General features: G+C 41.2%; 1 protein-coding gene and 1 non-coding gene across 11 annotated transcripts in view; both read left to right on the forward strand.

Moving 5' to 3' along the window:
- The first annotated feature begins 1997 nt into the window (after positions 1–1997).
- The window catches only part of ARIH2 (ariadne RBR E3 ubiquitin protein ligase 2), a 48690-nt gene continuing 23757 nt past the window's right edge, over positions 1998–26930 (forward strand). The window contains exons 1-4 of one of the 10 annotated variants that reach the window (XM_037128638.2): positions 1998–2166; positions 3283–3426; positions 4946–5007; positions 6505–6849. In XM_037128638.2, the coding sequence (XP_036984533.2) occupies positions 6601–6849 (249 nt within the window). In that variant the 5' untranslated portion in view covers positions 1998–2166; positions 3283–3426; positions 4946–5007; positions 6505–6600. Of the gene's footprint in view, positions 2167–3282; positions 3427–4945; positions 5008–6504; positions 6850–14577; positions 14724–20095; positions 20142–26930 lie in introns of those variants that run through there. The other 9 variants (XM_037128636.2, XM_037128637.2, XM_037128641.2 and 6 more) reach the window with 9 other exon arrangements.
- On the forward strand, positions 9228–9359 carry LOC119036757 (small nucleolar RNA SNORA42/SNORA80 family). The gene has a single exon (XR_005080053.2). It is a non-coding gene; the product is annotated as a small nucleolar RNA SNORA42/SNORA80 family (small nucleolar RNA).

The following is a 26930-nucleotide window of genomic DNA, read 5'->3' on the forward strand; positions in this document are numbered from 1 at the left end:
AAAAAAGGTAAAGAGAGAAAAACATTAATTTGTCGTTCCACCTAAATATGCATTCATCGGTGGCGGTTTTTTAAAAAATATTTTATTTACTTTTAGAGAGAGGGGAAGGGAAGGAGAAAGAGAAGGAAAGAAATATCAATGTGTGGTTGCCTCTCTCATGCCCCTCACTGGGGATCTGGTCTGCAACCCAGGCATGTGACCTGACTGGGAATCAAACAGGGTGACCCTGTTTGGTTCATAGCCCATACTCAATCCTCTGAGCTACACCAGCCAGGGCCACTGGTGGCTTTTTGTGTGTGCCCTGACAAGGGATTGTACCTGCAACAATGGCATATCGCAGACACTCTAACCAACTGAACTACTGGGCCTAGGGCTTGGCTTAATTTTTAAATCTTTATTTCCTGGGGAGTTAAAAATGTCATTAATGCCCTGGCTGGTGTGGCTCAGTGGACTGAGTGCCAGCTTCAAACTGAAAGGTTGCTGATTCCATTCCCTGTTAGGGCAAATGCATGGGTTGGTGGCCAGATCCCCAGCTGAGTATATGTGAGAGGCACTGATCGTTTCTCTTGCACATTGATGTCTTCCTCTCTTTCTCCCTCCTTTCCCCTCTTTCTAAAAATAAAATAAAATCTTAAAAAAAATAGAATTGTTATTATCATTAGCTCAATAAATGTTTATTTAATGGAGTAATATTGAAAAACAGGTTGGATCTGTACTGGGGGAAAGACAAGCAGACAAGGATAATACATAGGATTGCAATATATTGTATGTATACCAGTGTGCTAGATATGTGAGTGACCTCATTTTTCTATTTTGCAAATGGAATAATTCTACAGAAAAACTTGTTTCCCCTTTATTCACGGGAGAGGATTTATTACCAGTAACTCGAAGTGAGAACCTCTAATTGACATTTTATTTGCAGAAAATATAATTTGGGTCCTTTGCTAATAATTTAAAGGGATGTTTTCTCAAAACAAATGTAGTAAGACCAGTGGATTATGATGTACACTTTATGTAGTAAGTACACTTTTATGATGCTGATATATACAAAATCCATAATCCTACAATACACTTTAACTTATTACTATTAATTTTCACTCCAAATTAATTTGGGTCTTTCTTAGTACGTATTTTCACCTGATTTAGGCACATGTTCTGAAACTGGAAGCTGAATCTCATACACCAGTACATACAAGAAGCAAGAACTAAATTAGAGAGCCCCATTACTCAAAGATATCTCGAATATCATTACGTATATGACTAATGCATGGGTGGGAATGGCTTGGGTTATCCATGCACTTGCACAGGCTAGGGCACTCCCTAACATCACCGGCTTCACAATGGCGTTTCCACTCGTGCAGCAGCAAGTTGAGTGGGCCTCCGTGGCTCAATCTATCCTTAACAGTTGACAACAGGTCCTAGAAAGCACAACAAGTCACAACTAGTACTTCCTATACTGTTTGAAAAAAGATGTGCAGCAAGGAAGTTTAGATTGACTCGTATGTTGAATGGGAAGAGGAAGAACTGGACAGCGAATCAGGGTGCGGAGAGTTCGGCTGCTCAGGGGACACCTAGGCGACGGCCTCAAAGTATAGGCGTAATGCAGCCCCGGCGCGCTGACCCAAAGGCCCTGCGAAAAACGATAGTCCTTTATCCACTCCACAGACGCCAAGTTATAACTATGTCCAGCACTCGAGTACAAACAGCACAGTGAGGAGTCCATCAGAAACACGCTGGTTAAAAGTATCCCGGCGTGTAGCGCTGATATCCGAAAGCAGGAAGCGATGTTGTGACCACGCTGCAGTAAGCCAAACCCTCTACTTTGCGACTTTCCGTATCCCTCGGAGCCAGGCGTGCCCACCAGGGCAGTCTCTGGGACCGAGCACTGGGCTACAAGCAAGTGTACCAAAGGGTAATTATTACCCCGCGCCCGCGGCGACCCCGGCGACCGCGGGTCGACCCTGGGCCGACCCTGGGCCGGAAGTGACGCAGACACACGGAGCACTTCCGGAGTTGCGGAGAACGCTCCGGCGGAGGAAGTAGCGCGGGCCCTGACCGGCGTCGGCCGCAGCAGCCGCTGCCGTCCCGCCAGGGTCCGTTCCCTCTGGTCCGGCCTGACCCAGTCCGGCCCGCCCGGACTCAGCGGCCGAGGGACCGCGACCCCCGGTAAGTGTGAGGACAGAGCTGCGGCCTTGTTTACCCGGCGGGCCGGGGGAGGGGGGTGGGCTCTTCGCGCACCTCCCAAGCTTGGCCGGGGCTCCGCCTTCGTCGTCGCCTGGGAGGCCTCAGCGCCTCCGGCAGCCGGTACTTTATGTGAACTCCCGCCGCCGTCTGCTGAGGGGCGGCTGAACTAGGTGGCCGAGGCGAGCGAGCTGGCGAGTGCCCGGCGTCTTCGTTTATTTCTCCTCCTAACGCCTTCTCAGCTCGCGGAGAGGTCAGAGGCCATCGCCTCTGACCGACTGGCGCCGGTACATCTGGGCCCTCCCCAACGGGCGCGCAGGAGAACGCGCCGCCTCCGGGCTCCCCACTCGAGTCAGTGTTGGGAGGTCTCGCAGTGCGGCCCGCGTGGTTAGTTAACGTCCGCCTGTGAAGGGTCCCGCAGCGCGTGGGCTCCATTCCTCGCAGATATCTCGGCGCCTTGGAAGGCACCTGCGGCCCAGGAGCTGCGTCGCCGCCTCGCGGGACGCCACTGTGCCAGCCGCGGGAAAGACAGTGTTCTCGTATGACTTCCACTCAGTACCGATTGTTGGTTGCTCTGCCCCGTGGAACTTTCTGCCCCAATGGACGTATTCTTTACCTTCGCTGTTGAGTAGGATAGCCATTAGCATTTGACTTGTTACTGTTTCAGTGCGACTGAAAAGCCACATTTTAAATTTTATTTACTTTTTAAGTTAAAATTGAACAAAACACATGTGGCTAACAGCTACTGCACTTGACAATTTAGACATAGCTTTGAAAAGTATGAGTTTTCAAACTAAGTTGCAGGTTCATATAATATTTTCGTGTCAGGTAGTTTTCTTCGGAGATGTAGACTTTAAATGACCGTTCAGGGCTAAAAATTATATCTGAAATAAACATCGCCAGATTCACCAAAAAACCTCTGTTCAACGTCTAAGGAAATTAAAGTGCTGTCATTAGTTCTGTTAATGAGGCAGTGACATGCCCCTTTGAGCGATGTCAGCACTCTTTCAAGTAGAATAGTAAAAGATTAAAAGTTAAGTGTTTATTTAAATGTGAACCTAGAACACCCAGTAAGTACTAAATGGTGTTCTCTTTTTTCAGGTTCCCTTGTAGGAGGGGAACCTGAAGTTTTCCTCTGCCTCTTGAATATTTAGTTGATGAGCAGCCTGGGCAACCTGTAAGCCCAAATCCTGAAGAGGAATCCAGGGAAAGGGAAAGGTGTGCTCTTTTGCTGTGATTCTGGAGGTAACTTTGTGGATAATATTAGGCTCCCCGGAAGGGTGGGGGGTTAGGAATCACCAAAGACCACGAATCTGGTGGGTGAATGTCACTGGTGTCTTCTGGTTGCCAGCAGTGTGGGCAAGTTACTTTTTTGAACTTGAGCTTTCTCATCTGTGAGAAGTAGGTGACAGCCACTTTGTAGGGTTGTGAAGATTTGCTGAGAATGACTCCGACCTGAAATTGGCTCTAATTACAAGAGAGCTATTTATTGGTAGTGATACTTTGTGGATAGGAGCAATATTCACAGATTTTGTTTGCTCAGTACACAGTATCTTACATAAAAATACAAGTAAAAGAAAAAAGATTTTTAAAAAATCAGTTCCTCCATTATTTCGAAAATAATGTGCCGCAGTTATTCAGACTGCTTTTCATTTAGGTTATATTTGCTTGTTTTATGTTTAGAAGTTGTAAGCTCTTGTTTTCCAAGAAATCGTGAAGGATTAAGAAATAGACATAAAGTAGCTAATTGAATAAGCAAGTGGCCCTTGAACATGTCAGAAGAGAGGTGGGAAATGGGTGTTAGTATTGCCTAGTGTCATCCTGTAGGGGACATTGTTTATTTGAAAATAATTTTTTTGTGTGAGTAAAGTGAGATCTGAAATATTGGCAGTATTCAGTAAGTGTTATATTATCACAGTGGAGGGAATTCGTAGTAAAAATCCAGCTTTAAGTCGGTTGCAATTTATTTTGACCACATTTAGGATTGTACAACAGGTTGGCTTTTAAATTGAGGGAGGGAATTGGGTATACGTTTCCATCATCAGTACCCAAGTTAGATTATTGTCAGCTCTTTACTTTGAATACCTTCTTTTTTTTAAGAGGACCACATAGTTTGTCAATATAATTATGAGAAATGGATTTCTGTGGGACATACAAGAAAATACAGTTGACCCTTGAACAATACGAGGATTAGAGGCATTGCCCCTTGCACAGTGTAAAATCTATGTATAACTTTTTTTAAATTGATTTTTAGAGGGAGAGAGAAACCTTGATTTGTTGTTTCACTTATTTATGCATTCATTGGTTGCTTCTTGTATGTGCCCTGACTGGCCATCGAACCTGCAACCTTGGCATATCTAGATGATGCTCTGACTAAGTGGGCTCCCCAGCCACGGCTGTGTATAACTTTTAAGTTCTTAAATACTTCATAGTGTACTATCGACCAATAACATAAATGTTAATGAACACATTTTGTATTTACACGTATTATATGTTATACTGTTACAAATAAGGTAAGCTAGAGAAAATAAAATGTTAAGAAAGTGATGATGAAGAGAAAATATATAGTATTGATTGAAAAAAATCCACATATAAGTGGACTCATGCAGTTCAGACCTACGTTCAGGGGTCAGTTGTAATTTCATAGTTATTCTGGTCCCTTCCTGCTCGTCCTTTTAATGTCTTTGCTTTTTAAAAAATAAATTTGCAAAAGTAGGGAACCAATTTAAATATATATAATTAGAAATTTCTCTTTTTGTTTTAGATGGAAATCATATGACAGACTATTTGGGTGACATCTTTCTGAAAGATCTTCAAGGATTACAGGTATTTGTATTTTAAAGTTTAACTTTTTTCTAAAGGAAAACTACCATAGTTAAGTTCAGTTGTGAATTGGTGGTTCTACCATATAAAATATCTTATTAAAAGTGAAATTGCAAATATTACATTACTGTTCTCTAACATTTTTAAAAATTGGGCATTTATAGTTAACATCAAACCTAGATTCACTGAATTTATTTAAAATTTTATCATTAAAATGTGGCTCTATAGCCCTTTAGACTGGTTATATATTTCGTATAATGCATTTTTAATCTTTGGCTTAATTTTTTTAGAGATTATCTACAAATAGACTTTACATTTTTATTTAATTCAGATTTGTCTGTGTAAATTATTTACATACCATTCAATTTAAATGCTGTTGTATGTATTTTAAGGTTTGTTTTTAGATTTAGGTCACTATTCGATATTATTTCTTGGAAATGACCACTTGAAATAGTACTTATGTGGAGAAGTTAATGGGTATTTGCCAAAATCTTTGAGTTGAAGTTAGTGCTTATGATTATTTTGCTTTCTCAACTAGTATTTGTTCATTTATATGTGATTAATATTTTGAACTGTGAGGATTTCTCTTTTTCTTTTTAAATATTTTATTTGTTTTTAGAGAGAGGATAAGGGAGGGAGAAAGAGGGAGAGAAATGTCAGTGTGTGGTTGTCTTTCCTGCAACCCCCACCGGGAACGGCATGCAACCCAGGCATGTGCGTTGACTAGGAATCGAACTAGCAACCTTTTGGTTTGCAGGCCAGTGCTCAATCCACTGAGCCACACAGGGCAACTGTGAAGATTTTTCAGTAGCTGTTTTCATTTGATCTTTTCACCCTAAATAGATTCTGGTTTTCCCTAGCCTTGATATCTGTAGTTTTCCTTCATTATCCGGTCAGTTTCTTTGCCCCTAAGTACCCCATTTAAAGGATGCATAAAAAAAACCTTTAAGACTGAGTCAGTTAACTTTGCCGGCCAGAGGAAGATGTTGAAGAGCTATGTGACTTGTTTTCTTTAGTAACTATGCAACTGCTTTCTAGATATCTGAGAGTGATGTCTGTGAAATAGTGATTTTTTTTCCTAGCTATTATAGTGGGAACCGTGTCCCTATTTATGTACTATCTTTGTCACCATTAAGTGGGGTGTGATTAGCAAATCGATTATAAACTTTGGTAGTTCAGCCTTTACATTGCTTCCCCTGTCGGCAGCTGTGGGGATGTGCTTCTCTATTAAAGATTCTGGCAGGAGGGACTCATTGACAGACAGCAGCCTTACTTTTTCCTGCTATGGCCTTCACGTGAAGTTACCATTGTCAGCCACTTCTGCCCCTCTAGGAAAGGGTTTCCCTTTGATGAGGGGAGGCTACCTGTATGAGAGAAGAGTTGGGAATAGGCCATAGTGGGAGTAGGGCCAGGGCTGTGCCACTTTGATTCTTGAATGACTTCTGTTACAACTTCTCACAGCGAAAGTAACATGCATTTTTTTTTCTTTTTCTTCCTTAGAAGACAAAAACACTAATGTATTTGAGAAAGTGGTAAAGATTGGGGGGAGGGAAAAAAACCCTGCTTTCCTGATTTGCAACTTGGCTGGATGCTAAGATGTCTGTGGACATGAATAGCCAGGGGTCTGACAGCAATGAAGAGGACTATGACCCAAATTGTGAAGAGGAGGAAGAGGACGAGGACCCTGGGGACATAGAGGACTATTATGTGGGAGTAGCCAGCGATGTGGAGCAGCAGGGGGCTGATGCCTTTGATCCTGAGGAGTACCAGTTTACTTGCCTGACCTACAAAGAGTCCGAGGGTGCTCTCAATGAGCACATGACCAGCTTAGCCTCTGTCCTAAAGGTGAGCAGTGTTGTCAATGCCAAGGGTAATCCCCCCTTAATTAAATCTTAAATCTGAATTTGAGCTGTTGCTAACTAATGTTTCCTCTAGACTGATGGAATGGCCCTGTAACTTGAAAACAAATTTGAGTATATGTTGCATCATTTTTACCTTGTTTTCTAATACATGCATATCTAAGACCCTCAGTTTCCCAGACTGCTAAGAATTAGAAAGCAGGGTAGATTCAGGAACAATGGACCAGAAGAAGTATGTAGAAGCAGTCATTGCAAATTAACACTTGTTTAAGAATGTGAGTCTTATGAAACTTTATTAAGATATGATAAGCATCAGAATCACCATCTTCTTTCTACACAGCCATGTCGAGTGACTGATAAATGTCTTGAGAAGTGCCTAGGTACCTGGTTTGCCTTCAATAACCAGTGCCTCTGGGCTAATGACCTCATTTGTTTCATATGCTGGTGACTAATCTAATGTTGGAAGAAATCTTATAGCAATAAATACAAGAATAAAATAAGTTCTCATAGTTTGTATTTCACTTATTTGAGGGGATTGTTAATATGGAAATTTTAAAGAATTAATAAAGTTGGTTATTCCATCAAGCACGGTATTTTTAACTAAACTTAAACTGTTGTGCTTTTCAATGTCTTGTACCTCAGGCCAGTTACTGTCCTCACTATGACCATTTTGTGGTGAGTAATACTGCACTAGTATATAGTATAGTCACATAGGGCATTATGTACTATGAATATTTTTATGGTCATGTAGACAATTTCCCACCATGTTTCTTTATTCTCTATGTTGGCCATTGTGTGAAAATGAGGATATTTTTCTTATTTTACTATTTTCTTTGACCTTCCTTCAGGAACTATTATATGGACTTTGTGTTCTGCTCAAATTGAAGGTCAAGGGTACATTGGTGTGATTTCAATCAAATAATCTTCTTGTTGGTATTTAAATGGAAATAACTAAAGTGTGTCGTGTATGGTTTCTCTAACAGTTATCTGCTAGTTTAGGTTTTTCTCCCTGGTGGTCAGCAAAGTCTAACCTGGGATTTAGATACTCAGGGCTTTTTTAGCAACTATCTAGAAGCTGAATGCTAGAGGTTTTTTGTGACTCACTTCTTGAGGTGATCGCCGACTTTCTTTTTTGTGCTTAACAGAAAAAACTCTGGAGAAAGGAGACCCCTTAGAACCTCCAGGTTTGGGATTTCTGCACCATAGCATAGCTGTAGCAAAGCTGTGGGACTTGTGTTTCTAGATGGCATTGCCCTAATAAAAAGAGGCATCAGGTTTCTTTCTTCCCCACCCTGCACACCTCTCCCCATTTGGTCAGCTATCTTCTTTTGCTTTAATCATATTGCCAGGTTATATACAATGTTGGTGTTTAAAATTAGAAGAGAAATTGTCAAGTGTGTGGCTGTGTGTTGGACAGTCCCCGTTGACTAAGTTCCTATGAGTGTTTCCATCTATTCGTAGGAATTTTCAGTTTGTCAGACCCTCTGTGCCAACTTTCCTGCACTGCTAGAGACTGGTGAGGGGCCCAGGCACCTCTCTTTCCATCTTTTTTTTTGTGTGTGTGTGGTAAAATATATACAACCATTTTACATCTGTCCTTATTATGCTGACATATGGTCAGCCCTCTGAAAAGCCTTCTCTCCCTAGGAAGCCCTTCCTTGCCTTTTAGTCCTTCAGGGCTCCTTCAGGGTCTAGCTCGTACTTCCCCTGAGTGAGTTTCCTTAACAACCCCTAGAAAACCGTGGTTGTGCCTTTAGTCTCAGTACCCAGACATTACAGCCCACGTGTTTAACCTTTTCCACATATTGTTGCGTGGTTTCTTCAACTAGAACATTACTTATTGGAGGGCAGAAACTGCTTTATACTTTGTATGCCCCATCCTTCCTGTCACAGTGTTTCATCCATAGTAGACATTGAATTATTTCTTGGATACTTGTGGATTTTGCCAACTGTTGAAGACTAGCTGGTGTGAGCTAGATTCCCTAGTTCCTGGTGTATATCCTTCTCTACTGTCATGAAAGGGTATTCTGGCCCTCAAGGTCTTGAAAAGAAGGAGCAAAAGAACTTGGAACAGAGAAGAAGGAATAAAAAGGGATGGAAGAAAGTTGAAATACAAGGAAGATTAATAGAAAATGGGACAAAAAGGAAAATAACCCATGGAAATTCAGATGACGTTAGAAGATAGATTTTTCCCCCCTTATTGAGGAGTGACTTAGATCATTTTCATTCTGGGCCTGGGCAGCAAGCATCCTGGCTCTTTAGGTGGCTTGGCTGCCTGTAAAGGGACTTGACGATGTTCTGAGTGGGTTGGGCATTTGACCAGAGAGGCTAGGCAGAAACAGCATGGTTAAGAATGAAGAAGATGCATGGGTTTGGATTTATGGCAGGCCCGTCCCTCTGGGTCTCTCTTAGTGTCCCACACCAGAGCAAAGTAGCCTCCAACCACTGCCTGGCCTCCGCCCATAGGCTGCAGGCACTGGCGTGGGCTGCACAGTGGAAAATAAATAAAGGAGTCACACAAAATCTTCCTGTTTTAGATGGGCTACAAAACAGTGTTTTTATTTTTATAATGAATATTTTTGAGATGGAATGGGATAATTAAGTGCTGAGTTGACAAAATGCTGTTCACAAGTGCTTTGGCTGCAGTAGCTCCCTTTTTGCCTGTGTCTCTGAGTCAAGATCAGTAGTCATCATCTCCCAAATCACTACTGAATTTCCCCATTGGTCATGGTGCTATTTGTACAGGTCCGTGACATGCTGAGATAGTTCATTTTTTCATATGATATAGGTGCTATTCGGCTAGTGGGAAATGTGACATGCATGTTGTTTAAAATTAGTTTTTCAAAAAGCTGTCCATGAACAAAAGCTGTCTTAAGTTTGAGGAATGGCTTGAATTTTTCAGTTACTCCTGTCTGTGTTACTCATTTTGTGTGTGTTGGCAGTTGCTCATTGAGCCATAGTCTAGCATAAAACTAAGCCTTTTATTGCCTTTTGGGATTTGATGTCTTTTTTTTTAAGATTTTATTTTAATTGATTTTTAGACAGAGGGGAACAGAGAAAGAAAGGGAAACATCAGTGTGTGGTTGTCTCTCTCGCGCCCCCAACTGGGGACCTGGCCCACAACTCAGGCATGTGCGCTGACTGGGAATCTAACCAGCAACCCTTTGGTTCGCAGGCCAGTGCTCAGTCCACTGAGGCACGCTGGCCAGGGCAGATTGGATGTTTCTTAAGTAGAAAAACCCCAACTCTCTGTGACACTGAGCTTTTAGTTTTACTGAGGTCCTCTGGGCTGAGAACAGGTAACTGTATGTGTTCTGGGACTAGTTCATGAGTAAGGGCATTAATTGAGAAAGGAAAATGCCCAGAAAATCAGATCAAAGGCTGAGGATAAACCACAGAGAAAATGCTTATCTGTTGGTGGTGGCGGGGCAGACTGCTGTTGTTCAAATAACGGCAAAACAAGAAGCATGTTATACAGAAGAGCTGTCATCCTACAGAGGTGTAGTGAGAGAGATGATCGCGAGTGAAGTATTGTGTTCTAGGAGGGTGATGACAAATACTTGTAGCAATCATGTATGAGTCTTTCAAGAAAACAGAGTTTCCTTTTTTATACACCATATTTATATGAAACTTACACAAAGATTATTTTATTATTGTTATAGGTGGGAGAGGCCCTTTCTAGTAATAAGAGGCATTTTTAATACAATGTGTACAATAGCCAAAAAGAATTTTGGCCTGCAGTGAATCCTGTTAATACTGTTTTGTGACCCTTATGAGACATTTGTTATCAAACTGTTCAGGAAGGGGCCCAGCTCTGGTAGAGCCCAGGCCTCCTTCCTAGGTGATGGACCAGAAGGGTCTGCTGCAGGGTGCACTCCTCTCAGCAGCCTGTTAGGGGTGTGGGCCAGAGAGTCTCATTGTTGTTCTGGGCCCCACCCACTTGCTTAAGAAAGGGAGAAGAGAGGTTCACTTTGGGCTAGGTCGAACGTACAGTGAGCCATCTGAGCTTTACAGGTGCGGTGGAAGGGCTGTGCAGGTAACAAGTCCAGACCCAGTGGTTTGATAAGTGTGAAGATAGGAAGGTTCCCTTCTGGGCTGGGGTGGGAGACTAAGGTGCGCAGGTGAAAGGAATGAAATGTGGAGGGTCGTAATGCAATCTGAAGTGTCTTTACTATTGGAAGGAAGGAACAGATCTTTTAAACACTGAACTGTGCTGCTCACTTCTCAAGCCTGGTATTTCCCAGGTAGGGTTGGAGAAATAAACTGGTTATTTTCACTGTGTTTATTACTGTTCTTCTTGCTCTTTGAATTGCTATGTTAACTGAGATAGTACTGGGAAAATATTCCCTGAAACACCATTCTGCCCTCCTCTTGCTTGAATTTGTTTTACAATCTGTTATTCAGCAGAATGTGGCTGGAAAATGTCGTAAGGTTTTTTTTGGTAGATGGTTATTCCCCTTCGTGGATGAATCATAATGAGTTTTCAAGGCTTCTGATTCTTAAGTGCAAAAGTCTTTAATAGTTCCAGTTAAAACAACCTGGTTTCTATGTATTTGCCACTTTTAACACGCAATTGCTGTTCTTAACACAAAGTACCTTATATTTAGTCTTTCTCTAAGTGGCACCAAATTTTTGTATATCTGACAGTGCTTTAAATTTCATTTATTAAATCAACTTTTTAATAAAAAGCTGAATTTTAAGGCATTATTTTTATTTATATATATATATGAATTAAATGTTTGTTTTTGTTATTACTCAGGTTAAAGTATCTTTAAACCAGGCATAGTAACACTATTTGTGTGCTGAGCAGCCATCTGATTTCTATTTTTATAACCTGATGTCAGGTTTCTTTGCATGCCTGTATCTTAGTAGAATCTAGATTAAATTCCTGTGTTCCAAATAGCTGGGTGTTAGTGGGTATGTTGCGATATTTCACAATGCTTTCAGTGTAGAAGTCTGATTTGTATTTTACTGGTGATGTGTAAATTTATTTTTAAAAGGGAGATGAGAAATGTCCAGAGTGACATTGAGAATTGCCTGAGTACAACTAGTGCTAGATTTGTCCCTGTCTTGCCAGTTTACAAAGGTTATTGTCATCATTGACTTTGTGTGCTCACTGTGTACTTGGCACCACACACAACATGCTCACTACCTTCCAGAAAAGAAGCTCTTCATCAGAGTCAAGGCCAGTTTTCATTCTAGTCTTTTTGTTGTGCCTTAGGAACCATGTAAGCCATATGTAACCAAAGGGTAACTCTAATCCCACATGTGTCTTAATCCTGAATTTATTTATATTTAATTTCTTGTTGGTGTTACTGCAATATTAAAGAAAGAATATCATTCATAATTTCATTAACCTAAAATAAATTTTCTTCCTTGTTTATTATCCTTCAGATATTGTACATACTCATACATAATATTATTGTGCTGTGGTTCTTTCATTCATTCATTCATTCATTCATTCATTTAACCAATATTGTTGAACCTACTATTTGTGCCAGGCACTGGGAAAAATAGCTGTGAACAAAATAAACAAAAATCCCAACTCTGATCAATGTTACATTCTAGTAATCAGTATGTACATGTATTTTCATGTATATTTCAAACATTTTCCCATTTTTACTTCATTGTCAGATTACTTTAAATGGCTGTATACTACACCATCTTGTTCTTGAGCCATAATTTCCTCAAGCTTTTCCCATTGGGCATTTAGGCGAATTCTTATGTGTTACAACAGTTTTATTGGAATGGTTATATTGCTGTGAGCATTTTCATGGAATGTGGCCTTGTGTATGTTGGAACTTAGCCAGAGCCTTGGCTAGTACTCAGCTGATTGAGCTTCAGTCCCTTTTCTACCATTTAATATAATGTGACCTTGGTAAACTTTCTCAATATCTCTGTATTTTATTTATTTTTGATTTTGTAAAAAGATTTTATTTATTTATTTTTAGAGAGGGGAAGGGAGGGAGAAAGAGAGAAATATCAATGTGTGGTTGCCTCTCACATGGCCTCCACTGGGAGACCTGGCCTGCAACCCAGGCATGTGCCCTGACTGGGAATTGAACCAGCGACCCTTTGGTTTTCAGTCCGCGCTCAATCCACTGAGCCATACCAGCCAGGTCAGTATCCCTGTATTTTAGTTTTCTCATCTACAGAATAGTAATAACAATATCTCCTTTAGAGCATTAAATGAGGTGGTGCTTATCAAGTGCCTGGCACACGAGTATTCAAATAAATGCTTAAGTTTTGGGGGAAGCTGTATGTTTCCCATACAGTGGGAATATTGTTTTCACACGTTTGCTGGGGTTCCTTACAACACTTCGTTAGAATTGTGCTGTTTGAGTCATGGAGTAGGAGCCCCGTGGAGGAAGGCTCTAGGTGACATATTGCTGACCGATGACTCCTAGTGTGCATGTGGTATTTGGGTCATGTACCTGGGATTCTCTTGCCTTCATCTGGAACTTCTGGTGCCCTTCTCCTGGGGCTCACTAATAAGAAAAGTAAAAATTATGCAAACTGAATTTTGAATTGGGACCAGGAAAATGGTACAGGGATATATGTAGCCTGTCTGTTGTTCCTACGTTTCTGGTTTGCCATGGTATCTGATCTTGTTCTTTGTGTTGATAGCACTACTTAATGAAATGTTTAGTTGATTTGGGGGTCCTTGTTATTGAGGCACCCCCCCCCCACTTACTTTAACTTTTTCTCCGTCTCTAGCTCTGTTTCCCTGGTGTGCACGCGTGCATTTGCTCTTTCTCTTTCCTCTCTTGTTTTTACTTTGTCCTCGCCGCTACTACTCTAGGAAAAATGTGAAGGATTAGCTTTCTCTGCCCAAAAGAGACAAGAGTTATAGGAAAGATTTGGGAAATGCAAAGTGAGATAGCAAGAAGTTTCTTATGTTGCTCCTTTTGAAATGACTTGATAAACTGACATGAATTCTAAGAATTTAGAAGCTTTTCTTTGAACTATCACAAACCTTTATAAACATGAGATGGTTTTACTGTGATAACTACAAGTTATCAACCATAAATAGAGAAAAATACAGGCAGGATGAGTGAGAGGTATGTTTGAGGATTTTTAATAGGAGAAAGCTGTTCTTATAACCCTGAATAGAGAGGGGTCCCTCTATCTGGGGAAGTCACTCTTTTTGACTAGCAGTTTCTTTTCTGGCCAGTACTTGCTCTACCCATTCTCATTTAGCCTTTGCTGTAGGCTTTTACCGGTCTCTTCAATGCTCTTAACATCTCTGTGTAGCCTTGCCTCCTTTTATAAGAAATAACTCCATTGCCATTAAACTTGCTTCCTGGATTCTCTATATTAATTGTTGTTACCATCATTCACCAAGCTGGAAACTGAAGATTTGCCCTTGATTCCCTTCTCCCATGAAGCCCTCCTTCGATCCTGAGGCAGAGTTGGACACTCTTGTCTCTGTACCACTGTGTGCATGTTTCTTGGTATGTACTTGGAGTTACTGCACATTAGTAGTTTGTAAACCAGGGCTTGAACTCTTTGAGATAGAGGCCAAGGTTTTTTCCTTTGCATAATAACACGTACCAAAATGCTTGGTTATGTTTTGTTCTCAGTAAGTGTTGCTTATTGTTGATCTGATTGTGTAAGCCCAGTCAATAAATGCAAAAGTTAACAGTTAACCCAGAGCTCTATTTCTGTATGCTCCCATTTATAAATAGAGGACATACTTGTCAAAGGGCTTCCATGGAGCCAGCTGATTTCTGCATAGAGATGGGATATACCTAATGGATGTGTGGTTCCCACTGTGGGGTGCATGTCAGAATTTGTTTTGGCAATTCTGATACAGGAGCCTGGACTTCATGCAGATGTAATGAAATAGACTCTTCAGAGGTGAGATGGGGTATTTTACTTTATATTCATGTGGAAGTACAAAAAAATATTATGTAATGCTTGGGGTTATCAAAGTGAGGAGGGAGGAGTGTGCCTCTACACTGCTGTTGAAAGGATGTGTCCAACATTCAGAGTACTGGTTTTGTAACCAAAGTGGGAATAGATATCTACTACCAACTACTGTAGAGTTGGGTAGGTTTCCTGTAGTATTTTTGATGACCAAATGTACTTTCATAGTTCAGTGATTATCAAGATCGAAGTGGGTTCTTATGTTCCTGTTGATAATGCCTAACTGTAAAAATGACTAATAGTATCTGTATCCTAAATACAATGTGAATGTTTTGAAAGTTGTGAATTTAGTGACACTGTAATAGAACACAGTCAAACCTTTTTGCTAGCTTATTGACAATGGTTTCTGCTTCAAAATGGTTGGCTGCTTTCATATACCTTTGTCCTCTGTTCATTTGTTGTTGTTGTTTTAAAGATTTTGTTTATTTTTAGAGAGAGGGGAAGGGAGGGAGAGAAACATTGATCAGTTGCCTCTTGTACCTGCCCCAACTGGGGACCAAACCTGCAACTCAAGCATGTGCCCTGACCAGGAATAGAACCAGTGACCTTTTGGTTTGTGGAATGACGCCCAACAGTCAGAGCCACACCCATGAGGGCCCCCTCCATTTGTTTTTATTTGTCTGATATTCAGATGTCTGTAGCAGTTTTATTAATGTGAGGGCCAAAAACTGGAAACAACCCAAGTATTCACAAACAGGTGAATGCAGAGTGGCATGCCGTGGGACAACGTATTGTCAGCAGTGTAGAAAGAGGGGGCTGCTTACATAAGCCTCACAGGTGAATCTCAAAATAACTGCTGCATGGGGGGCTCAGGGGGAACAAAGAGTAAACACTTTGTGATTTCAATTATATAAGATTCTAGAAAATGCCAACTAATCTGTTGTAAAGGAAATTAAATCAGTGGTTACCTGGAGAGTTGCAGAAGGCAGGGAGAGAGAAATGATTAAAGAGCATTAGGTAAATATGGGGTGCTCCTCGATTTTTCAATATTATAAAAATGAAAGAAAAGGCATATACCTGTTATCAGCTCATAATAAAGAGAACGTGTTCTGGGGACATCCTGGTACATGGAAAACAGTTTGCCCAGCAGATCTTCAGAGAGGCTGTGGGCTCTGGTATGACTGACAGAGGCTAAAAGGGATAAGTGTGCCGCACATGGCGGGGGGGGGGGTTAATTAAATGTGTATATGTAGAACAGTCAGCCCAGCCCCTCCCTTGTCTGTGGGCAAAATCGCCTTATTTTTACGGAATAGAATAACGTTGGGAGAAACGGGGCTTTTAGAGCACGTAAGATTGGGCTGACCTCATCAGTGATTTTGGAGGCCCTTGAGTCTGATGGATCACCCTAAAGAAAAAACTGCCAGTTCCAGGCTCTGTTCACATACAGTTAGGATTTGTTTCCCTGACACACACTCAATCTCCCCCACCTTTTTAAACTGTTATATTCACCTAAAATTATCCATTTTAAAGTATGCAATTCAGTGATACTTGGTACCTTTGCAGTGTTGTGCGCCCGTCATCTTCATCTAGTTCTAATATCCCAAAAGGAAACCTGGTACCCATTAAGCATTTACTCTCCACTTTTCCCAGGCACTGGCAGTCACTAATCTGCTTTCTGTTTCTGTGGATTTACTCATTTTATATGTGTCATATAAATCATTCAGTGTATGACCTTTTGTGTCTGGTTGCTTTCACTTAGCATAATGTTCTTGAGGTTTATCCAAGTTGTAGCATGTATCAGTATTTTGTTCTTTTTTTGGTGGCCCTTAGTTTTGCTAATGTGAATGGCTAAACCAAGAATCATCAGACATTGAGGAAAACGTGCAAAATGAGAGAGAAACAGAAAATGACCTAAGGGGAAACAGACCATTAGATAAGTTTGCTCATTTTTAAAAGCATACTAGTCTTCTCCAAGATACTCAAGATGATGTGGCATCTATAAAACACAGGCCATCAGGAAGAAATAATCAGAAAGAACTTGTGAAAATGAATTATAGATTTGATAAAATCAAGAAAATCTCAATGTAAAGCCACAATAGAGGCAAAAAAAAAAAAGTGAAAAAAAAGGGTTGATCTGGAAATCTAACATCTACTAGAATTTCTGGCAAATGAGAACAAAAGATTGCAAGGAGGAAAATAGTAAAAACTATAAGAAAAAGAAAACTTCCAGGAGCTACAGAGAGTAGTCATCTTCATATTGAAAGGGTCTACCCATTGCCCAGAAGAGTAAAGAAAGACCCACCACCAGAATTGTCGCTGTGGTGTTTCAGAAAAACAAGGATAGACAGAAAACCCTAAAAGTTCTCATAAAGATATACCAGTCTTCTAAGAGAAATGGGAACCAGATGTCTCATTGGCAACAGTTTTCAAAGTCCTGAGGGAAATGGTTTTGAACCTAGAATTCTGTTCTTCCAAAGTAAAGTCACTTTCAGACATCAAGGACTTCCTATATGTACTTCCCTTGTAAGTTTTCTGATATATTTACTTGCAGATGAAAATAAAAAAAAAAGGAAAATAAATAATTCAAGAAATGATTGAACTAATTACTGGTAGTCCACTGAAAAGGCTCATGATGTCACCTGTACAACAGGTGTGCAAAGCAGTCAGCCCATATTTGAACAGGATTTTGGTGGGATACAAGAAAAACTTCTTCAAGAACGGGAATGGGGTAGATTCCAAGCAACAGGCAGAATGAAGTGGAAAATGGTTGGGACACGGTGAAGAAACCATAGAACTCGTTACAAGGGATGAAGGAATTAGAATTCCCATACAAAGCAAAAAAATTACACAAAAAACAGTGAGCCAAATATAAAGCAAACTCTCATTTGGCACAAGTATGAATAATTGGCAGTGACTGAGATAATATATGGAGATTGTCTTCTGAGTGGCCCAAGGGTATAAACATTTGAAGCATGAGAAAGAAAATTGCAATTCTGGTCCTGTAAACAAGGCCTGAAAGTTACAAAGGTAGTTGATAGAGGAACTGAAAATAGTGATTTAAACTTTAAAAAGTTGGGCTTGGAAGGGGGAGGTAGTGAGTGGTACAAGTGCACTGTGTCTGATAGAGAATGATGGGCGTGCTCAGTGGTGTTGGTAACAACCAGAGGAACCTAGAAGAATGACTGGTAGAGCTTTCTTCTGAATAGGAAGACTGGGAGGGTGGAGTTTGGGGGGAAGGATGGTATGACAGTGTTCTTTTTCATCAAAGTGCTTTTTGTGAACCATTTGATTTTCTTTGTTTATTGGTAATTGGAGTAGGTTAAGAAGTTGTCGGTTCCCAATAAACAAGTGTTTTCTGACTGTCTTCTGTTGTTTTAACTCTTAGATAGATGCTAAAAATTATGGGGGAATAGTTTAATCTCTAACATAAAATAACTTAAACATCCCTTTGCCTTTCGTTTCTGCCCCCTTTTTTTAGAATGGTGAAAGTGGAGGTGTAAATAAGTAAAACTTTTTCTACTTCTGTTTCATGTTCTTCTTATATATGCACTGAAAGCACCACTTTATCTTGCTGTGTTGAAAAACTTGAAAGTAGCTTCTTAGCCCGAATGCCTCCCCTCCATGACTCATGTTCGATTTTGGCCTCCTCACACCTGTCAGCATCTCTGTCCCTCCTGCAACCCAGACAAGACCTCTTGGCCCTGCATCCATTTATTAAAAAGAGCTACATCTGGCCTCTTCCTGCATCCTCTGAGGGCTTGGAAGACCCTAGTGTCTGCCTGGGGGAGGAGGAGGATATGGATGTGTAGTGACTTCAGACTAGACGCAGGAGACCGGCAGCGCAGTCATTGTTACCAGTGGTTGGATAGGGCAGACGAGGAAATTGTTTTTAAAAATCTACATTCTCAAGGAGGTTCCGTTCTAATGGAGCTCTCCATGAACAGAAAGGTGGTAAAAATAGCAGTGTGTGTTCTGAGTGCTAAGGCCAGCAGTCAGTAGCTGTGTCTTTGACACAGGCCGTTGGAGCTTGTGGCTTTGTCAGCAAGGCGTGCTAGCCCTTGGAGGCGGGGCTGGATGCTACTGCCCAATAGTGTTTGGTATTCTCTCTCCTTTGCCTCTCTTCATAGTTGCAGTAGCTGGAGTAGACAGCATTGTTTGACATCATTTTTGGACAAGATGGGCTTGTGGCTGCAGGAGCATGATAGGAGACTTGGCTTTTAGTCCTATTGTGTGCACCTCATTAGATAGCAATTCCTTGGTTTGCAGAAATGATGGTCATCTTGCCTATATGGCATCTCCCTGGAAAATTGTTAGAATTCTAGAAGGGGCTGTAACCAGCATTTTGTACTAATGGAATTCCCAGAGGATTTTCATTGAAATGCACCCTAAAAGATAAGTTGGCTGGGATTTACTGCACGATAATTTAGAGGGTAGGGAATAGGTGAGGTACAGATACGGTGGGCCTGGCCATGAGTTGATGTTGGAGTTGGGTAATGGGTATGTGGGTTCATTACGCTCTTCACTGTTGTAGATGCTTGGAATTTTTCATAATTTAAAAAAAGTATCCTCATGGTCAAGGAATGCCGACTTTTTATATTCTTGCTTTGTTGTGCTTTGCATAAAAAACGAGGTCTAGGTTTTTTTGTTACGATTTTACTGATCAGAGATCATAACAGGACTGAAGGTCAAACTGGAGAGAAAATTTCAAATTTGTATTTATGAATATTTTTTTAAAGCGTGTATAACCTGTGGGTGCCTCAGTTACATGTCAGCCCTTCCTACACGGAGACCTTTAAATGAAAAGTTAAAGGAAGCAGAGTTATGATCAGATGCCAGAGAGCTGACCTTTTAGAGGCTTGAGAGTATGTAGGTGTGAAGTATGGGAGAGCTGAAGGCCCACCACTTAATTTGATGGTAGAGATAAGTCTTGCCTAAGGTCGGAGGCCCTCTGGGAGCCACTACCAACACCATTGCTGTTGATTTGCCCCATTCCAGTAGGTGTTCACTTATTCCTTTGTCTCCGCCTTAACCTTTTGTCTTCCTTTTATCCCTTTGGTTCCTTCTTGTCTCACCCTTGATCCCTTAAGACTTGAATTCATCCATCTTGATTTGGATAGGCTAGTTATCTATATGACCTCCCTTTCTACCCCAGGCCCTGAAGCTGGCCCATAGTAATTCACTCCTTTCCTTCATCTCTGCTGTGAAGTGAGTGACTACTAGTGTTAACAAATGTCATTGGATCACAGAGTGACTTAACACAGGCTGAGGCATGGAGACTCATTCGTGTAGCCTTAAAAGATTTCAGGCAGTTGGCAAGTAAGAATTCTAAATAAAAATTGAAACTACCACCTGTATTTTTTCAGGCCGTTGATGCTCACTGCCATCAGCTGCATCCTCCCTATGGCACTGGTAAGTGTGGGAAGGGCTGGTGACAGTCTTGGTGGGCTGCTGGATTTCTTTTTTCTGGGGGAGAAATCTGTTTGCAAGCTGTGTTGTTAACTTGTTCCTGCGGCCTGGGCAGAGTGACCCAGCTATAGGAGACTAAAAAGAGGAAGAAGCAACTGATCATGCTCATGCGTTTCCTTGGGGAACTGTCGTTAGAAGCAGAGGCTATTCAGTGTGTGCCTTGATCCTTACATAAATTTAGCCAGTTCTTTGTATTATTTTGAATAATAAACATATACTATTCAAGTGCTCTGGGATGTCACGTAGCAACTGTTAAATTTTCTGAAATTCTTACAAGGTTTTCCCTCAAAGATGGATGTTGGCTATACAGTAGACAGGGTCCAGAGTGTTGTATATACTGTTTCCTTCAGTAGCCGAGTTTATCTTCCTCTGGTATTTTGAGTTCTTTGTGGTCAGGGGATCAAGAAATGTTTGTTCCAATGATTAATATAAAATTCTAATAGAAACTTGTCTTTTTGGGGGGTGGGTGGGTGATGGAGGTGGAGTTGGTAGAAACCAGAGAAAAAATTTGTGGCTCATTTACTAACAGTCTTCAGGTGGACTTGGAAATCTATGATTTGAAAAACTATTTTACCACAGTGCTTTTTGCTTATGGACCTCATGGAGAAAAGACACACGATCAAATTGAAACAGCAAGTTATAGAATTGCTAAAATAGGAGCTGAAAACCGAATTGCTTCTGGAGTTGCCTTATACAAGCTTCTGAAATCCTTCAGCTGTCTCCTGCCAATGAGCGGCTCAGAGGCCACACAAATTCAGGAGTTTTATCTTACCAAGGTGGTTTCCCTGCTACGCTAGCAGTTTGATGTTTATACGATTTCATTTCTCTAGTCCCTGAAGCACTTAGATCGTAGGGAAAATGCCTCCAGAGCAGCTAATGAAATGCTGTGGACTTGTGCACTTGTAACCATGTTGTGAGGAACTGCTTGCTTGTAACAGCCAATAAAGCATTCATAAACACTTAGTATCATTGGCCCATATCCTGAATTTCCCTTTGCCCCTGCCCCTAATCTGTCTCCCCTCCCCCAGCCCTACTTAGGAAACAGGGATAGAATTGTGTGGCACACGCCCTGGCTGGTGTAGCTCAGATTGAGCTCAGGCCTGCCTGTGAACCAAAAGAGCTTGGTTCGATTCCCAGTCGGGGCCCATGCCTGGGTTGTGGGCTGGTTCCCAGCGGGGGACGCATGAGAGGCAACCATGCACCGATGTTTCTCTCCGTCTCTCCTTCCCTTCCCCTCTAAAGATAAATAAATAAAATCCTTAAAAAAAGAGAATTGTGTGGCACATTTACTACATTCTTTTTTTTTTTTAAAGATTTTATTTATTTATCTTTGAGAGAGGAAGGGAAGGAGAGGAGGAGAGAAACATCAATGTGTGGTTGCCTTTCGTGCATCCCCTTCTGGAAACTGGCCTGCAGGGAACCAGCCTGCAACCCAGGCATGTGCCCTGACTGGGAATCGAACCGCGATCTTGTGGTTCGCAGGCCCGAGTTCAATCCACTGAGCTATGCCAGCCAGGGCTACTACATTCTTTAAGTTTTTAAAAATTGATTTTAGAGCGAGAGAAACATCAATTTGTTGTTTTACTTATTTAAGCATTCATTGGTTGACACTTTTTATATGCCCTGACTGGGGTTGAACCCGCAACTTTAGTGTATGGGGGTGATGCTGTAACCAACTGAGCTACTGGCCAGGGCCATTTTATTCTTTATTTAAAAAAAAACAAACAGGAGAGACTCCCTAGCATCGATCTGCCCCTTTGGGTCTCTGTGTCCAGGTGGTCACTGCCAAACATGTTTGGGAGCCTATATCAGGGAAGTATCTGCTGTGTGTCCTGAACGCGGAATGTAGAGGCTGACACAAAATGTTTGCCTGCAGCCTTTGGGAAATACCACTGACCCCCAGCAGTGTGCTTTGCAACATGCATGTAGCTAAGTGCTACTCTCTGAAGTAAAGATCTGGAACTGTCGGAGGGTATTGAGATTGTAAGTGCTATGGCAAAACAAAGCCAGATTGGATTGGTAATGCAGAACAGCGTCTGGGGCAGATGACAACAGGTGACACTTGCCCAGAGGCTTCTAGCCCACGGTGGTCAGGTTTAAGGGCACAAGGAGAGAGAAAATGGGCATGGTAGATGAGCCACAGTTGGCCTCTGACCCCATCTTTGACTCTGAAAGCTTTCTCTGGACCTCTCAGACTGGGGGCACTCTTCAGTCTTCGATGAACTGGATGCCACATCACATCTTTCCTTTCCCACCTATTCCAGCTCTCGGGAAAAATGAGAGAGGAATTCTTTGGGGCTTATACTTACACTGACCAAGGCTTCGAAGAAATGTGATTAACTGAGAGACGGGCCAGGGAGTTGGGCGCAGGCCTGAGAGCTCTACCTTGCGGACAGCAATGTTTAAGGAGCTGGCAGGGTGAGAGCAGAACATCCAGTTGAACGCTAAGAAGGCTCAGTCTGGGAGGTCAAGAGAGGGTGTTGTGTGTGATCAGCATTTCAGACTTATGTGGAAGTTTTATCTGTTTTAAAACTCATGTTGTATAATCAGCTAACCTTTGGTCAAAACTATGTTAAAACTCTTGAAGGGGAGTTTTTCATTTTGAGGAGTAAGTAGAAGGTCACAGTAGGGTCAGCCTTCTCTTTACTGTGGTCCTTGTTTGTGCAAGTGATTGCCACTAAATTAAATTTGGCAAACTTTCCCCCTGACATTGATTGTGAAAAGTTTAAAGCATAGAAAGAAGTTTAAAAAATTGTACAGTGGGCATCTATATTCCTGTCATCTAGATTATATAATTGCTAAGCTTTTGCTACATTTGCTTTATCATATACTGTCCATCAATCAATTTTATTTTTATATGGCTTTATTGAAGTATTACTTACATTTTATTAAATTCATTCATTTTAAAGTGTGAGATGAGTTTCAGTAAATTTATGCAGCTGTGCTGCTATCAAGACAGTTTGAGTTGCAGAACATTCTCATTACCTAAAAAGTTTCCTTGTGTCCATTTGTAGTTGGTCTCTGCTCCCAGCCCTAGGGAACAAGACCATTTTTTTGTCTGTAGTGTTTATCTTCTCTAGAAATTTCATATAAGTCAAATCATATAATATGTAGTTTTTTGTCTCTGGCAGAAGCTATAGCTTCTATAATGTTTTGGTTGCTATAATGTTTTTAAAATTCGTCCACATTGTGTTAGGTTGGTAGTGCTTCACTTGTTATCGTTGAATAGTGATTTTCCATCATATGGATATACCACATTTTGTTTATCTGTTATTCATTAGTTGATAGATATTTGGGTTGTTTCCAGTTTGGGGCTATTATAAATATGTTGCTATGACTATTCTTGCCCAGGGCTTTATATGGACATATATTTTCACTTCTTTTGTACGGATATCTAGGAATGGGATTGCTTGGTAGATGGTAAGTATATGTTCAGCATTTTAAGAACGTGCCAAATTGCTCTCCAGGGCCACTCTGTTATTTTTTCATACCCACCAGCATTGAAGAAGGGTTCCTCACATCCTTGCATCACTTGGCATTGTCGGTCTTTTGGATTATAATCATTCTAGTGAATGTGAAGTGGTATCTTGTGGTTTTAATTTTGCATTTCCCTAATGACTAATGATGTTGAGGATCTTTTCTTTTGCTTATTTGCTGTTCATACTTCTATTTGGTGACCTGTCCAAATCTTATGCCCACTTTAAAAAATTAGGTTTGTCTTACTAAGTTGCATGAATTCTTCATACAGGTTGAATTAAGTCCTTTATCAGATAAACAATTTGCAATTATTTTCTCCCAGTCTCTGGCTTTTCTCTTCCATTTCTTTTTTTTTTTAAATTTTTTATTGATTATGCTGTTACAGTTGTTCTATTCCCCCTTCATTCCCCTCCACCCTGCCCCCCCAACCCCACCATTACCCCCCTTTAGTTTATGTCCATGTGTCTCAAGTCCTTTAGATTCTATATTTCCCATGCTATTCTTGCCCCCCTTCTATTTTCTATCTACTGTCTATGCTACTTATTTTCTGTACCTTCTCTCCCTTTCTCCTCCTCCCACTCCCCTGTTGCTAACCCTCCTTGAGATCTTCATTTCTATGTTTCCACTCCTGATCTAGCTGTCCTTTTAGTTTGCTTTCGTTTTAGGTGTGGTTGTTAATAACTGTGAGTTTGTTGTCCTTTCACTGTTCGTGTTTCTTTAACTTCTTTTTCTTAGATAAGTCCCTTTAACATTTCATATAATAAGGGCTTGGTGATGATGAACTCCTTGACTTTGATCTTATTTGAGAAGCACTTTCTCTGTCCTTCCATTCTAAATGAAAGTTTTGCTGGATAGAGCAATCTTGGTTGTAGGTCTTTGGATTTCATGACTTGGAATACCTCTTTCCAGCCCCTTCTTGCCTGTCAGGTCTCTTTTGAGAAATCTGCTGACAGTCTGATGGGGACTCCTTTGTAGGTGACTGTCCCCTTAGCTCTTGCTGCTTCTAGGATTCTCTCCTTCATTTTAATTTTGGCTAATGTAATGATGATGTGCCTTGGTGTGTTCCTTCTTGGGTCCAACTTCTTTGGTACTCTCTGAGCTTCCTGGATTTCCTGGAAGTCTATTTCCTTTGCCAGATTGGGGAAGTTCTCCTTTATTATTTGTAATTCCGTCAAATAAGTTTTCCACTGGTGGCTGTTCCTTTCCCCCTTCTGGTACCCCTATAATTCGGATGTTGGAGCGTTTAAAGATGTCCTGGAGGTTCCTAAGACTCTCCTCATTTCTTTGAATTCTTGCTTCTTGACTCTTTTCTGTTTGGCCATTATTTGCTTTCTTCTGGTCCACTCCATTGATTTGAGTCCCAGTTTCCTTTTCATTGCTATTGGTGTCCTGTGCAATTCCATTCATTTCAATTAGTTTTGCCTTCATATATTTGTCTAATTTGTGGCTATAATCAACTAGTTCTGTGAGGATCCTGATGACCAGTGTTTTAAACTGTGCATCTGAGAGTTTTGCTATTTCTTCATCACTTAGATCTATGGGCTCTGGGGCTTTGAGATATTCTTGCGCCATTTTTGGTCTGTTCGTGCCCTTTAAGTGTGAGAAGCGGTGCCTTGGACTCCCAGGTCTCTGGGTTGTGACGTTGTTTGTGGGGGCGTGGTCAGAGTGGGGAAATGGTGACCCCCTCTGCTGTTTCTCACAGCTGGGTGAGGATTAGCGTCTTAGGTGGTTCACCTTGGCTGGGCCACTCAGAGTCGCTGGGTTATGACGCTGTATGTGGAGGTGGGGTCAGAGCAGGGAAATGGGGGCGCCCTCCACTGCCGCTTGCTGCGGGGACCCGCTGGCCCCGGTCCAACCGCCCACTCCCTGGCCTGTCCACCTGCGCACAAATGCGCGACCACAGTCAACACACAGCACCGCTCCCCCGCTGTCTCCCCCGCTGTCGCTTGCCTGGTCGCTCGCTCAGTTGCTCACTAGGTCCAACCCTGCGCCTGGATTCCGCGTACCTGAGTCCGTCTGACCGAGTTTTCCTGTGCTACCCCGCTTCACCAGCCGCTGGTTTTGCCCCTTACCGGTCAGGCTGAAGAGTTTGTTGTTAACAGACTTCCGAAAAGTTAAATTTTCCGTGTTCTGGCTGTGTTTTCTGTTGCTAATATTTAGTTATCTCTAAACTTGGTTTTGTGAGAAGGCACGGCACATCCACCTATGCCTCCATCTTGGCGGAAGTCTCTTCCATTTCTTAATGTCTTTGAAGATTAAAAGTTATTTTGATGAAGTCCAATTTATCAACTTTTTCTTTTAAGGATTGTGCTCTCATTATTATAGCTAAGAAATATTTGCCTAAACCAAGGTCACAAAGATTCTCCTCCAGAAGTTTTATACTTTTCAGTTTTACGTTTAAATCTGTGGACTATTTTTGAGTTAATTTTTGTGTGGTACGAAGTAAGTATCTGTGTTGTTTGTATTGTATAATGATGTTTGGTTATTCCAGAACCATTTTTTGAAAAGGCTGTCCTTTTCTCCTTTGAATTACCTTGGCACCTTTGCTGAAAATTAACATAAATACATGAGTTTACTTCTGGTGAAGTTTACTTCTGTTTACTTCTTTACCAGAAGTAAACTCATGTATTCCCTTCTCTTGTGTTGATCTATATGTCTGTCCTTAAGTCCCACTATCTTGATTACTGTAGCTTTATAGCAGATCTTAGAGTCAAGATGGTGTTAAGTCCTCCAACTCTGTTCTTCAAGATTGCTCTGGCTATTCTGGGTTCTCTAGAGCACCATAGGTTTTAGGATCAACTGTTAATTTGCACCAGACTGATTTTAATTGCTGCATTCAGTCTGTCAGCACTGTTTTCCAGTGTGGCAGATAGGACCACATGTAGCCACTGGTCATCTGAAATGTGACCTTTTAAAACTGGTATGTATTGGACTTTGAAGACTTAAATTTAAAAATGATGTAACTCAATTCATTTGGGAGGGAGTACATGTTGAAATAATATTTCAGACATTCTGGGTAAATAAAATGTATTATTAAAATACATTTTGCTTGTTTAACATTGTAGTTTTCATTTGATGCTGTATGAAAATACATTTGATTTTTGTCTGTTGGCCTTATATTTTGTTACCTTACTAAATGTATTAATTCTGGAAGTCACATTATAGATTATTAAAAGCATTTTCTGCAGGAGTTCTGGCTGATGCGGTTCAGTAGATTGAGTGCTGGCCCTGTGAACCAAAGAGTCGCTGGTTCGA

Source organism: Artibeus jamaicensis, unplaced genomic scaffold (genome assembly GCF_021234435.1).
Source record: "Artibeus jamaicensis isolate MK-2021 breed Jamaican fruit bat unplaced genomic scaffold, CSHL_Jam_final contig_519, whole genome shotgun sequence".
In the NCBI taxonomy this organism is placed as follows: Eukaryota; Metazoa; Chordata; class Mammalia; order Chiroptera; family Phyllostomidae; genus Artibeus; species Artibeus jamaicensis.